Here is a 14,023-nt window from a genome sequence, read left to right as displayed (position 1 = left end):
CACGTAGTGGAAATTTCCAAGGGCATGAAGTTGATAGATTTCCACTCCATACAGCTAAATGCAGTGCCTTGCATGGTGTCAGGTATCAGAGGGGTAGCCGTGTTAGTCTGGATCTGTAAAAGCAGCAAAGAGTCCTGTGGTACCTTATAGACTAACAGACGTATTCCAGTTCCGGGCCTGGGACTGGAGGTGCTGTGGCTGGTTCAGCCGTTGGCAGGGGATCCGGGTCCACTACCTCTGTTACCAGAGACCCAGACACAGACAGGTTCCCTGTGGATGGCTCAGGAACAGGAATGAGTCTGGAAGCTTGCCTGGCTTGGCTGCGTGTAACCATTCCCAGTCTCTTGGCCCGCTTCACCTGATTGGCCAAGTCTTCCCGCAGTAGCATGGGGATGGAATAATTGTCATAGACTGCAAAAGTCCACATTCCTGACCAGCCTTTGTACTGGACAGGCAGTTCAGCTGTAGGCAAGTCTACAGCTTGTGACATGAAGGGGTAAATGGTCACTTTGGCCTTTGTGTTGATGAGTTTGGGGTCTACGAAGGATTGGTGGATAGCTGACACTTGTGCCCCCATGTCTCTTCACGCGGTAACCTTCTTTCCGCCCACCCTCAAATTTTCCCTTCGCTCCAAGGGGATTTGAGAGGCATCTGGGCCTGGAGATCTTTGGTGTGATGATGGTGTAATGACTTGCACCTGGCTGGGGTTCTTTGGGCAGTTGGCCTTTATATGTCCCAGTTCATTACACTTAAAGCATCTTCCAGCTGACTGGTCAGTGGGTCGAGGTGAGTTACTAGAGACTGCTGAGGTGGAAGAATAGGGTGTCTGTGGCTTTCCTTGGGTTGTAGGAGGGGTCTTGGGTTGCCCTTGGTTGTAGGGTTTATTGTCGGTGTGCCCCCTGGGGTATTCATTTCTCTTAACAGTAGGTTTCTTGCTTTCTGCCACTTCCCTCCATTTGGCTCCAGTCTCCCCACCTCGGTGAGATTTTTGGGTTTTCCATCTTGTATGTACCGTGTTATGTCCTCAGGAACACCATCCAAGAACTGCTCCATTTGTATGAGGAGGTGCAGTTCGTCCAGGGATTTAACATTGGTTCCTAATCCAGCCCAAAGCGTCCACGGACAGCGTCTGGGAAATGGACAACATGAGGGTCGTCCACTGGGGCTGAAACCGCCGACGGCATGACCGGACCCATCGAACGCCTGGATTTGAAACAGTTTAAACATTCATCTGCCGTGGCATCACTGCCATCCTCTGAAGGCACTGAGCTGGGACCTCACCTCGACCTATAACTGCTCAGGATCGTACCGCAATCAGCTCTTCAAATTCAAAGAAGCCCAGTGTCATCAACCGGCCTGTAGGGGAAATTCGTGTCGTCAACCATCATTGCGGAAGTTTAGAATTCGTCTGTTGCTTAGCCTGCTAATGCAGCCCCTCAGGATTCCAGCCTCACTTGGCACCTTCTGCTTTCACTGCCATTCGTTTTGTTACTCGTCTGTAAGTCCCATGCTCGCTTGTTGTTTCCTGGGATTTTGCCTTGCCCCAGTCTTGCTAGCCCTTCAGGCCGAGTCTGTTCTGTTCTTGTGGGGCCCGCTCGGTTTGTCGAACTGGCTGTCCCGGCGCCTGTGGTTTGCCTACAACAGTGCCTTTGTTTAACTTCTCTTCCTACCTAAACCCCTTTCACAGAAAATAAATAAAAAAAACAACTTATTGCAAATTGTGTTTGCTGGTTGTAGCTGACGGATACGAAACAGTTAACAAAAACCCGTATCAAACCTTAAATGGCGGCGGTAATACGCAACCAAACTGAGAGCCCTAAGAAACCCGAAAAAAAAATTCTTCTGCTGGTCTTTAACCGAAACCCTTTTCCGCAAAAGTCGTAGCAGAGAAAAGAAAAATAACTTGGGCCTTACTGGCGGCCCTGACGACTTGACCCTACCGTCCAACATTATAAAACAAATCCCAATAGAACCTTAGCACCACAAAGGTGGGCCTGCATAACCCAAGCTAATACCACTGGAGTCTGTAGCGCGCGACAGCCAATTTCCAGCTGGGCCACCGGGTCTCCCCCAAAAACCTTTCCCTGGACCCCGAGACCAGATGCCTGAAGCACACCAAAGGAAATAACCCACTGTCTTCCCCCTCTACCCTCCCAGATCTTCCGCCTGGACACCATACGACCCGTTCAAGTCTTGACAAGCAAACACAGAGAGAGCCAAGGCTGTTCAACCCAGCATAGTCCCTGCAAATTGCAACTTGGGTACCTCTAAACCAAAAGATTCTCTCCCCCTGCTCTCCCCACCAATGCCCCTATACGCGGCCGCCAAGCCCGTGGACCAACAGAAAAAATCCACAGTCAAAAGAAAACTTATATATAAAAGACCAGAAAAAGACATAAACAAGTCAGCTCCGTGATCGAGACAAAAACAGGTCATGCTAATAAGAAAACAAAATGAAGAAACAGACGATCAAAAAAATACAATAAAACAGTCGCAGCAAACTACACACAAAATACAAAACAGTCTAAAAACCACCCTCTACCTGTACATACTGGACCACAGAAGATCTAGAAAAGCCGGAATAAAGATCCTCTCCAGAGCTGAAGAGAGCACAAGACACAGACAAAGGACACTACACTCAAAAATTCCTCCCTATCTGAAAAACCGTTTCCGAGTCCCGGCACGGTTGTCCCGTTAACACCGTCAGGTAAAAAAAACATAACCCTAGTACATTATTACAGCGCCCCTGAAATTCCCACCTGGATCAAAGATTACCACACGACACGAAACTCAGCCCCAAACGCTGTAGCGAAAGCCAACAGAACTCGCACAGGATCCAACGAAAAAAATAGCACCGCCGACAAGTAACAACACGTTGAAAGCTCACGTGTCAGGTGTTTGGTTCCCTTTGTTAACCCTTTACAGGTAAAAGAAACATTAACCCTTAGCTATCTATTTATGACAGCATGCCCCTGGAAATTCCCACTTCGTTGGATGCATGTAGTGGATATTCATTCACCCACGAAAGCTCATGCTCCAATACTTCTGTTAGTCTATAAGGTGCCACAGGACTCTTTGCTGCTTTTACAGATCCAGACTAACACGGCTACCGCTCTGATTCTAGTTAGTATGTTTATCAAGCACTTTTAGGATGAAAGGTCTTGTTTTAATTTATTAGTAACTTTTGTATATCAGATTTGGTTTTCCAAACAAAAGTTGGTAGTGTTTATAGTGTAGTCCATTTTTGTCTTTTTTTTTTTTTTTTTTGTCACAGGAAGCCATGATACCACAATACGACTGTGGGACTTAGTGGCAGGAAAAACTCGTGTCACTTTGACAAATCACAAGAAATCTGTAAGAGCAGTTGTACTGCATCCAAGACAGTAAGTTTTCCTTGTTCCTTTAGCCCTTCACAGATTGTAACGTGACAGGAGAAGCAAGCTAACATTAGATATCTTGTAGAACATTAGTTTTATATGTACCACCCAGTCTAGCACATGAGTAGATATTTTTGAACTAACAGGAAACAATTGCAATTAAGGTATCTGAGAAGCAGTTGGTGGTAACACCGATTCAACTCCACTGAGGTTAGCATTGTTGTGGAGCTCTAATGTAGATTCTTAAGCACCAGCGTTAGATGACATTGTACTTACCACCAGTGGCACTAGGACTCCCAATATTGATGGAGCTGAATCTTTCTTATAAGAAAATGGGAAGGTTTTACAAATTTTCTTTGGTACACAAGCCCTGAGTTGAGAGTAGTTAATACCATGGTGATGGGCTGTAAGGTTTAGTATCCTGTCTCTGCATTTGCCAATATCAGATGCTTCTAAGGCAAGTGCAAAAAAAGCCCTCTAGTAGGTAGTGATGGAATAATCTGCCCATTAGAAAATGTCTTCCTAATCTCCCTCGGTTAGAAGTGGCTTACGAATTGAAGTATAATTCCAATAAAGATTCCTAGGATACCTACCCTATTAATGACCTAGAAAAGGATGACACATGATTATGATATGGGTGCATCTGATTCCTTTTAATTTGTCTCCTAATTACAAAACTTCACAATCTGCATGAAGTGAATGGGTTCCAGTTCAGCTGTAGTACTGAACATTTTACAGAGCCACCTCTCTGTTACCATTCTTAGCAATCTGAGCAGAGAAACTAAAGATGTCTTGAACACAGAGACTGAACTGCCCTCTCGCTTATGTTTGTGTCTTGTGGGACAGAAAACTTTCATCACAGGCCTTGTCAGTTGCATACCTTTCACAAACTCTAAATTTACTGAATCTATGCTATCCTTTATCTGGATTAATTGACCAGTAACCCCTGTTCTGAACTGCTTTGAGGTTGTCTGATTAAAAATATTCTAAGACGCTTTTAAACTTTGCTGCCCAGATCAAATATGTGAAGGCTCATTTGAAATGAGTGAATTTAAGTTATTTAAGGGTGAGTCAGCTATTTATACAAATTAGCTTTTGGAAGCTAACTGTTTCTCTGTAGAGGTGCTTTACACATTGTTGCATAGATTTAGAATGACCATCTTGGCAGTTTTTCTTGGTCTTTAATATTCTCAACAAGGAAATCTGAAAAAGCGTTCTTATCCAGTAATGTGTGATGTCTTTTGAAAATGCTGTGTCTGTTGCATGAGTATTGCCAAAATAAAAATGCAAGCCACTTTAAATCTGGGACACTGTAAAAGCTAATGTTCATGTGTTCTGACTGAGAATTACTCGTTCTTTGAAACTTTTATTATCTTCATTACACCATTAATGCATACCTGAAAACAAAACAAACGAACAATACCTTCCATAAGGTTGTGTGGTTATGTAATCAAATTAATAAAATGAAAAACAAATGTAATGAAAAATAGCAGAATTACATAATTAACATTTGCATTATAAGAAAGTACTTTCTTTATATACGTTAATGTATATAAATATAAAAGGTTGTTTTTATAAACTGGGTATTTTTGAAAAATGGTAATTTAGTGATAAAGTAATTTTGGAAATAACAGCGCCTGCCATATAGCTTTAGGAGTGATGTGCCACAATGAAATGAATTATTAATAAAATGATATAATGTAATAATTTTTTAACTTCCCTTTACTGTGCTAATCTTATTCCAGTTATACATTTGCATCTGGTTCTCCAGATAATATTAAACAGTGGAAATTCCCAGATGGAAACTTCATTCAAAACCTTTCTGGTCATAATGCTATTATCAATACATTGGCTGTGAATTCTGATGGAGTATTGGTATCAGGAGGTAAATTTAAATATCTTGATTTTTTAATATGTGTATGCATTTAAGCCTAAATCCTTGGTCAAAGATGCAGCTTAAGTAGGTGGGCTAATTAGCCCCTGGAGAGCAAGAAGAGGAGTCCTTGTCCTCTCTCTCACTCTCCACTTGGTGCTGTGGAGTGGCTGCAGAGACACTCTGTGGACCCTACTGTACTCTTGAGCCTGAAGCAGCCATTGCCTTTTTAAGATGTTGCCTATAGGTGTAGGTTGGATTGGGCAAATCTATATAGCAGTAGATCTCCCTGGCCTACTTCTGCCTCACTCCTACCCACTTGATGATCCATGGTGGTGCACATGGAACAGAGGTCTGAAAACACAAGGTGCATGCATCCCTGCGAAGCCCACCAGGTCCTAACCCCTCACTTTTTGTGCAGCAGAAGAGCATTGATTCTGTTTCCTGAAAGCCCTTTGCATATCTTTAATATCATGGTGATAATGAAAGCTGGATAGACGTATTTGCCCCTTAATGAATACACTACAATCTATTTGGCTCAGCCTCCTGTATCAAAATTTGTCTTACTCAATATATAGATATATGCGTACATTTTAAACTGAAGAAAGTAAACACATTGCTGTTTTAAAATTCCGCCATTTGTTTCTTCATACATTGAATCCATCTACCTTCTTTGGAAATTTTACAAATGTTGTATATTATTTAATTAAATGCTGAATACTTCCTACCTAAATCTGTTACTAGTTAATTTATTAGAACATTGATTAGCTCAAGTACTGTAGTGTAAATAATTTTGATGAAAATACATACTATCAAAGCTATACGTGTGTGTGTGTGTGTGTGTGTGTGTGTATATATATATAAAACATTCAGTCATGTCTATTTATTGACAAAAATAAATAATCAGAGTAGCTCCTAGAGGTTCTAACTGAAATCAGGGCCCCATTCTGCAAGGTACAGTACAAACATAGTGAGAGGGTGGTGTATGACTTTATACAGCTAACAGTCTAAATAGATGAGACAGGCAAAGGCTGGGCTAAGGGAAGTATTATCTTCTGTTTGCAGACAGAGAACTAACTGTTGTCTTGCCCAGGATCACATAGGGTGCCAGAAGCAAAGTAGGAAATAAATTCAGATCTGCAGAGTCCCAGTCCAGTGCCTTAACTACAAGACCAACTTTCTTTTCACTCCTGCTAGCACTGAAGAACCAGCCTAGCTATGGGAGAGTGAACTGAGATTCTATTCTAGTTTATGCACTACTCACAGAATTATTAACTAAGTTACAATTGCAGGGGAAAATTCTGCCTTTGGTTTCACTTGGGCAAACCTGTTGTACACTTGCCACAACTTCATCCTTAAAGGAAGGAAAGCTGCATTTTTCTGGCTCAGGCATGATTTTGTGAACTAAATTCTACTGTTGGTTGCAAGTGTACAACTTCAAAGAAACTGATGCTGAAATAAGATACATTAATGTTTTTATAAAGCCTTACTTTAGAAAAGACTTTTCCTGAAATGTCTGGATTCCATATCTGGCTGGCATTGGTGGTCAAATTAAGCTCTGGTTTGACTAGGTGACACATCATAACTGAAACATTGCTTTGATAATGGGTCTTTCCAAATGTGGGTCTCAGATCGATGGAACTACCCTTAAACTGATGCCACTGGCAGTGATATTGGCTCTACTTTAATCTGAAAGACCTTCTGTAAACTTTAAACTTCTGCAAGGTCATAAATCCTCTAGTGTTTCTAATTAATTCATAATTGAATATAGAAATACTATCCTATTTGTAATGCCATATGCTACCAAGTGGGGAGTTGGAGTTCGATTCCAGCACCGTCTATCTGTTCCCAGACAGACTAGGGAAAACTTAGATGAACTCTAGAGCGAGTTGCATCCCTCCCTCTTCATTGGGAAGGGAACAAGGAAGCCAAAAGGAAATGGTGGACCCATTGAGGTGCAATGAACTACTCTAATTGAGTGTTTTAGCTAACCAGTTCAAACTAGTGGATTTGATCATGCATTAGGCAGAAGTTCAGAGTGCTGTTCTGACAGGGTGACAGAAATGGATTGATTGAAATATTGATTTTTCTCTTTTTCAGCTGATAATGGCACTATGCATCTTTGGGACTGGAGAACTGGGTATAATTTCCAGAGAGTACATGCAGCTGTACAGCCTGGTTCTTTGGACAGTGAATCAGGAATATTTGCTTGTGCATTTGACCAGTCGGAAAGCAGATTGCTCACTGCTGAAGCTGATAAAACCATAAAAGTGTACAGAGAAGATGATACTGCGGTATGCTGAAGTGTCTTAATTGCATTTTCCTGAAGTCCACAGTTTCAAGACAAAATTAATATAAAGTATTAAATTAACAGGTTTTCTGCAGAACTGTTTAATTCAGGTTAAAGTTGCAACATTTGTATTCAAGAGGAAAATAGTAGTGTCTAATAATATATGGACCGTGGCTAGCTTCTGCACTAGTGATTACCCGTTAAGTGTAGTATAGCAAGCCTGTCTAAAGGAGGTCCATCTATTCAAATACAGAACTCCCCTTGTGATGCAATCTGGGGATATTTCATTACAAAAAAAGTGTACATTGCAAATTGAGGCCAATGTAGTGGTGTGCCTCATTGTAATCTTCAAGACAGAGATGCAGTTTAAAATGGGTATATGAATAATCTTTATGTGATTCCTATAGAATAGTTATAAGGCAAGCAGACAAGAATCTAGTGTAGACGGCTTATTTTTGAAACACTACTCTTTGGTAAAAACTGAGTACATCAAGGAATGGGATCAGTTACTGTATAGTCACTATAGAATAAGTGTGTGTAATACATGGATTCTAATAATAATTTTTGAACTTTCTGGTCCACTGGGCACTACTGTAATACAAATAATAATAGAAATGAATAGGGTTATGTAATGTTACTTTGCACTTACATAGTGTCCTCCTTCTGAGGATTTTAAGAGTGCTTCAGAAATAATAAATTAGCACCTCCATATCTCTTGGAGACAGCTGTTTTCCCCACTTGGGGGGAGAAATGAGGCACAGAGTTTAAAGAACTTGCCCATGGTCACGTAACATATTAGTAGCAGAACTGAGTAGAGCCCAGCTCTGCTGGCTCCCAGTCCTGTGCCCTGATCCCCAGAACATTGTTCTAAACCTGTCATTGACCTCTCATGATCTTGTTCTCCTACCCAAAAAATTCACAAAAACACGATTCGTCCAGGACTTCCAATGGTGGGAGAGGGAGGAGGAACAAAGTTAACGAGTATATGAAACCACTGAGCATTCTTAAGTAAAATTCTAACTAAAGAAAATACATACTGTTCAATATTATAAATATATGAATGTAGTGTACCTATGAAATTTATAGTATTTAATGTGTAACCGATCTTTAAACCATGAACTAATTATAGCTTAGTTTACAGTTAAAAATAATTTTACTACAATTTCAGTCTTTATTTTTTGTTCCTTTTTCTTCCCCCCAGACTGAAGAAACTCATCCTGTCAGCTGGAAACCAGAAATTATCAAGAGAAAGCGATTTTAATGAGGCAACATCTGCATAGTTATGCTTTCATTTTGTTTTGGCTTTCCTGAGAGCATTATGTTCTGTATAGAACTGCAGAGCAGGAACTCAGCTAAATTCATTGCTGTTTCACCTTGTTTTACAATAAATTTTGTTTCTATTAGGGTTTTTTGTTTTTGTTCTTGTTTGAGGTTTTTTTGGAATAATAATAATCCCAGGAAACCAGCTGCAGCTATTAACTATTTGACTTTGTTGAGCATGTATAGTTCATGAATAGGATAGACATGCTGGTAGTAATTTTATCATATATTCATTGTGTGAAAGAGCTCTGAAGATATATTGATGAGCCAGTTTTTCTGGAAGACTCTTGTCATTAGTTCTTGGAGACAAAACAAGTTCTTGGAGTCAAACATTCTACAGGATTTTTTTTAGACAATGAAATTTTTAGATTTTTAGAGCAGTATTGTTTACCCCTTATTCCTGTTAAATTACTGTCACTGAATAATAAAACCATCAAAGAGGGTGCAAGACTGTATGACAATTATGAGCTTTGCTTCATGAATGTGAGCCACTGAGCATTGCCAGAAATTATACTATTTGGTGAAACTGAGTTTAAAGTCAATTTTTTTTTTCCCATTAGAAAAACTTTTACCTTATACCTAAAATTTGGGTAGTAAAGTGTGAAAGTAAAATCTGTTTGGACCGTTACAGTGAATATTTTATAGTTATATTTGAAAGTATCATTGTCAAGATGTTCAGGACCAAATGACTTATCTTGTTTAATTATATTTTGTCTTTATCAATTGTCAAAATCATACATGAATCATCTAAAACTTTTTTAAACTGTTCTTTTGGTGCTAAACTCTTCTGAATTAGATTTGGAGACTGTAAATCATATCTTAATGTTACAGCTTACCACTGCATTATTGAGACATTTGTAATATTTGAAAAATAACTTAGTATTCATGAAGGTGATGCATTAGTAACCCTAGAAAGGCAAGTCTTTCATCTGTTTACAGAACATGCAAGTGATGAGCAGCAGAAGTGCAAGCAAATTTGTATTTTGTCAGTGAGCTCAGTCCTGTTCTGAAATAATTTCATATGGGGAGAAAGTATTTGTAATTGACCCTGACCTTGGCCTCAATCCTTGGTTTTCCAGATGATACTGTTAACAAAGACAGTTGTGATGGTGGTTTTCCTATTGTGAATATATACCTGTCCATTAAGAACTTTGCTTGGCCACTAGTTGGATATTAACAACTTCTAGTTGCTGCCAACCTGGCTTTGATAGTCAAAGCTGTGAACTATTGTTGGGAGAACTGCCAGTTCCTGGAGCCCTCTGTTTCAGAGAATTTTTAGTTTTGGGTCTTTTGTAATGCAAGTATGTGTGTTAACATTATAAGAATAGTTAAACATTATTTAATGCCGTCTAAAAGATTTTAGAAGGAACACAGTCTAGTATACATCCTTTGCTGAATACTATATTTAAAAATAATAGACTAGATAGTGTCCTTTTAAAACAATACATGCAGCTTAAAACAGTTGCAGTTGGGTTTAAGACTATTGCCTAAAGTGTTATGTCCACAATGTTTTAAACATATAATTGGAATGATTTTGTTCAGTTGCTATACATCAAGTTTTACTGCCTTTCAGGTCAAGATACTTCAAGGTATGAAAGAAAAAAAAAGTTGGGAGAGATAAGTAGCGCTTTCACAATTCTTCAAAAGAAGAAGACATGTTTAAAAGCAAAAAATCTGAAATACTGTCAATATTAAATTTTGGGTTAAAGCTGCTTTTAAAATAAATGAACATCTGACTTTTAAAGGGATGCTTCTAACTAATCTTTTGAAATTTGTCTAATTTTTAAAAAAATGCAACTTTTGATAGAACATCCTGAATCTTAAAAACAAAACAAAAGAAGTCCCACCCTCTTTTTTCCGTCTTCCCCTTTCTGCACGCACCTTGCCTGCAGCCTCTTTTCTGTGCTGTTTATTTTGTTGCTGTTACTGGTAAACACTCCTTGCAGAGCTGGGGGAAGGGTGTGCATGTGAGCTCCCCTCAGAGCAGTGCCTGAGCAGTCGTTTCATACTAGTATGTAGTGAGGAAATACATTATACCATCAACATCATAAATTTGATTATACAGATAATTTGGGTCCTTGTAAAATATATTTCAGTGTATTAATATGTAAAAAGATTACATACAGGTAACTTTTATAAACATTTTCATTTAAATATACTGACTTAAAAAGTTAAGTAATCAGCAAAGATTCAGATGCATGTTGCTGCTCGTCAAAATTACTAACAATCAGGGTAGTAGGTGCCAAACTATTTAAGTCAATATTATTTCATGAGTACTGAAGTTATGGCACTCTCAAGAACAGCTGTCAGCCATTGTAACCTCAGTTATATGGAAAACATGTTGTATTCTTGTGCATTGTATTTCTGTAAATTTATTATGACCACAAACTCTTTTGCATCCCTGAAATTCACAGGTTTGGCATCGTGTTGCAAAATATTCAGGTTGGGAACACAGCCCTCTTTCGGGAAAAGGAGTAGAGAGAAATAATTTTTCCAAAGAAAATCTTAGGTTACTGTTGAAACACCTTAGTCTCCTTTATCAGGATACATACATTTGAAGTGAAAAGGTGAAAAATTAGAGACTTGGGCTCATGACTCTTGCCTGTCCTTCTGGGTTAGCTCCTTCTTCCTTCCCTTAACAGTTTCTGCCATTGCACTGCTGTACTACTTTGTGAAGATGGATGAATAATCCACTGCAGAACCTGTGCTTCTCATATGCAGTTTGGCAGGACACCGGTGTCACAGTGAGGCAGCACCAAAGATTTAAGGTCATCATCTCTTTGCAGCAGTGCATGTACATAGTTCTCATTAATGCACATGGATTTGGTGTGCAAATTAAAAGGTGTGTAGTCACTACTGTTCAGCTTTATAGTTTTCCTTTCTGCTTCTGTAGTACACTGTCCTAGTACTAACTCAACTCTCCTTGCTTTCTTATCATTTTGACCTGTGTTAAATTTCTTACCAGCAGTTTCATTTTTTCTGTTAATTTACATTACTGAAAAAACTATCATTACACCTGATTTAGTTCTAATTAATTAGCTATAATATACCAAGTGCAGATTAATTTTTTAAATTTTCCTCTATTGAAAGGTTAGTTTAATAAGTAGCTATAGACAATTGTAATGTTTTTCCCTATAGAGGTACAGTGAGCATCTTAGTCTTTTCTTGTACATCTAAATAAATCATAAGATAATGGGGCAATACAAAAGGATAAGGCTCATAGCTTAACTTCCATGTTGCTGGAAGGTATCACTCTACAATTTGTTATAGTACTTTTGGACTAGAATCTAATCTGATGCATGGATAATTATTCCCAAGTATTTTGTAAAATCCATTATTGCCTGTGTGTGTATGTAGAAAACCATACCCATTTCTACTCTTAAAAGTTTGTTTTCCTTTTTACTATATATAATTACAGAAAAGTGAGAGAAACTGTTTCTGATTGTAACATAATTGCAAAATTGTGTAATTGGTAAGGGTGATTTTTTTAATCTTATGCTGTACAGTAAAGCATACAGTGTAAAATTAAAGAGCACTAGGAAGTTGTCATTAGATGGCAGTATGAAGGCTGGGGAAAAAGATTATGTATTTTGCCTGATACAGCATACATAAATGAGTCTTCAATAAGCCCTTCTTATTTTTGGTCCAGTTCCTCTAGAAATAAAATTGCTATGCCTAACTTTTAAGTGACAGCAATTTAATAACCAATAAAATTTTAAATAAATAATGGTTAGTCATTTTTTCATATTCAGTTTGTTCTTTTATGATAACAGAACAAAACAAATTTCAATGAGTGAAGGTAAGTCAAGATAAAACAATGGGTAGCATCACTTAATATGTTCTGGTTCTTTGAGTGATTGTTTGTGTCCATTACAAACAGGTGTGTGCGTGCCGTGTGCATGCCAGCTGGAAGATTTTCCCTTAGCAGCGTCCATAGGGTCAGCCTGGGCACCCCATGGAGTGGCGCCTCCATGGCACCCAATGTAGGGGCCTGCCAACCCTCCTCCCCCTCAGTTCATTCTTACCACTAGTGACGGCTGGCTGGAGCTTTGCTGTGCTCTTGCAGTAAGCCTTGCAGTGTCTCAGTTCACGTATATAGTTCTGATTCTCATAGTTTCGTAGTTAGTTAGTTGTAAGTTAGCCATTGGGGGGCTCCCCTCCCTCAACCCCTCTCCTGGGGCATGCCTGGGTCCCCAGGGTTTAAACTATGTGCGGTCTGCGGGAAGTTTATGCCAAAGAGTGACCTGCGCTCTTTCTGCTTGAGGTGCCTCGGAGAGAGCCACCAGAGAGATCGGTGCCCTATCTGCAAGGGATTCCATCCCAGGATTCTCAAGGACAGTGAGCAGAGACTTAGAGTTCTCCTGATGTAGGTGGCCCTGTGGCCACATGCGGATCCTGAACCTGCCGACCCGATGCCTAGCACCTTGTCTTTGGTGCACAGCGCTCCGGCACTGCTAGCAAGAGAAGAGGCCCAGCCAAAGGACTCCAGGCCCTGGCACTGGAGAGAGGGCATAGGAAGCTGCCCTCCATGCGGCACTGCTTGCCATCCCCAGTGCCCATAAAAAAGAAGAGACCAGTGAGGAGCCGGTTGCCCAATCAGGATCTTAAAAGGCCAGCGACATCCACAAGTGTGGGACAAGCTGCGCCACTGGCACTTCCCACCCAAGGTCGTAATGACTCCTGCCCCAGTTGGGGTCCAGTCAAGTCAGGACTGGTCCAGGTCCCCGGGCCATTGCAAGGAAATGTGCCTCCCATCGACGCCAGAGGTGTTCAAGGCAGCTTCGGACCTGATGAGCCTGCTGGTGCCGGCCTCCCCGCGCACGAGGGAAGAGCCACCAGTAACTGCCTGACCCCCGGTCCAATCAAGGGGCAAGCAGACCATGATGGCGCCACAGTCCCTTCCTCGTGCCATTTAGGCACCGCCGGCGCAGAGGGAAGTGCCTCCCTGCCCCACCTTACAGCACCGCTCACTGGTGATGGTACTGCCCCCCCCCCTTGGTCTTCATACTTGGAGACCTCAGAGTCGGAACAGGATTCCTATCGCTCCAGTAGATCAAAGAGCCAGAGGTCTGCTTCACAGAAAAGTCAGCAACCTTACCTGGCTCTATGGCAGCAGCAGCATTGGCAGCTGCCTTCCCAGCGGCCATTCTGGACTCCCTGGGC

General features: G+C 40.5%; 1 protein-coding gene across 2 annotated transcripts in view; it reads left to right on the top strand.

Annotated features, from left to right (window-relative positions):
* The window catches only part of PLRG1 (pleiotropic regulator 1), a 31,304-nt gene extending 18,720 nt beyond the window's left edge, over positions 1 to 12,584 (top strand). For both annotated transcript variants that reach the window (XM_032779111.2, XM_032779113.2), the window contains 4 exons: positions 3,275 to 3,383; positions 5,123 to 5,262; positions 7,351 to 7,544; positions 8,742 to 12,584. In XM_032779111.2, the coding sequence (XP_032635002.1) occupies positions 3,275 to 3,383; positions 5,123 to 5,262; positions 7,351 to 7,544; positions 8,742 to 8,801 (503 nt within the window). In that variant the 3' untranslated portion in view covers positions 8,802 to 12,584. The remainder of the gene's footprint in view (positions 1 to 3,274; positions 3,384 to 5,122; positions 5,263 to 7,350; positions 7,545 to 8,741) is intronic.
* Positions 12,585 to 14,023: the final 1,439 nt, after the last annotated feature.

The sequence above is a fragment of the Chelonoidis abingdonii genome, chromosome 5 (genome assembly GCF_003597395.2).
Source record: "Chelonoidis abingdonii isolate Lonesome George chromosome 5, CheloAbing_2.0, whole genome shotgun sequence".
In the NCBI taxonomy this organism is placed as follows: Eukaryota; Metazoa; Chordata; order Testudines; family Testudinidae; genus Chelonoidis; species Chelonoidis abingdonii.
This window is presented reverse-complemented; position numbering and strand designations above follow the sequence as displayed.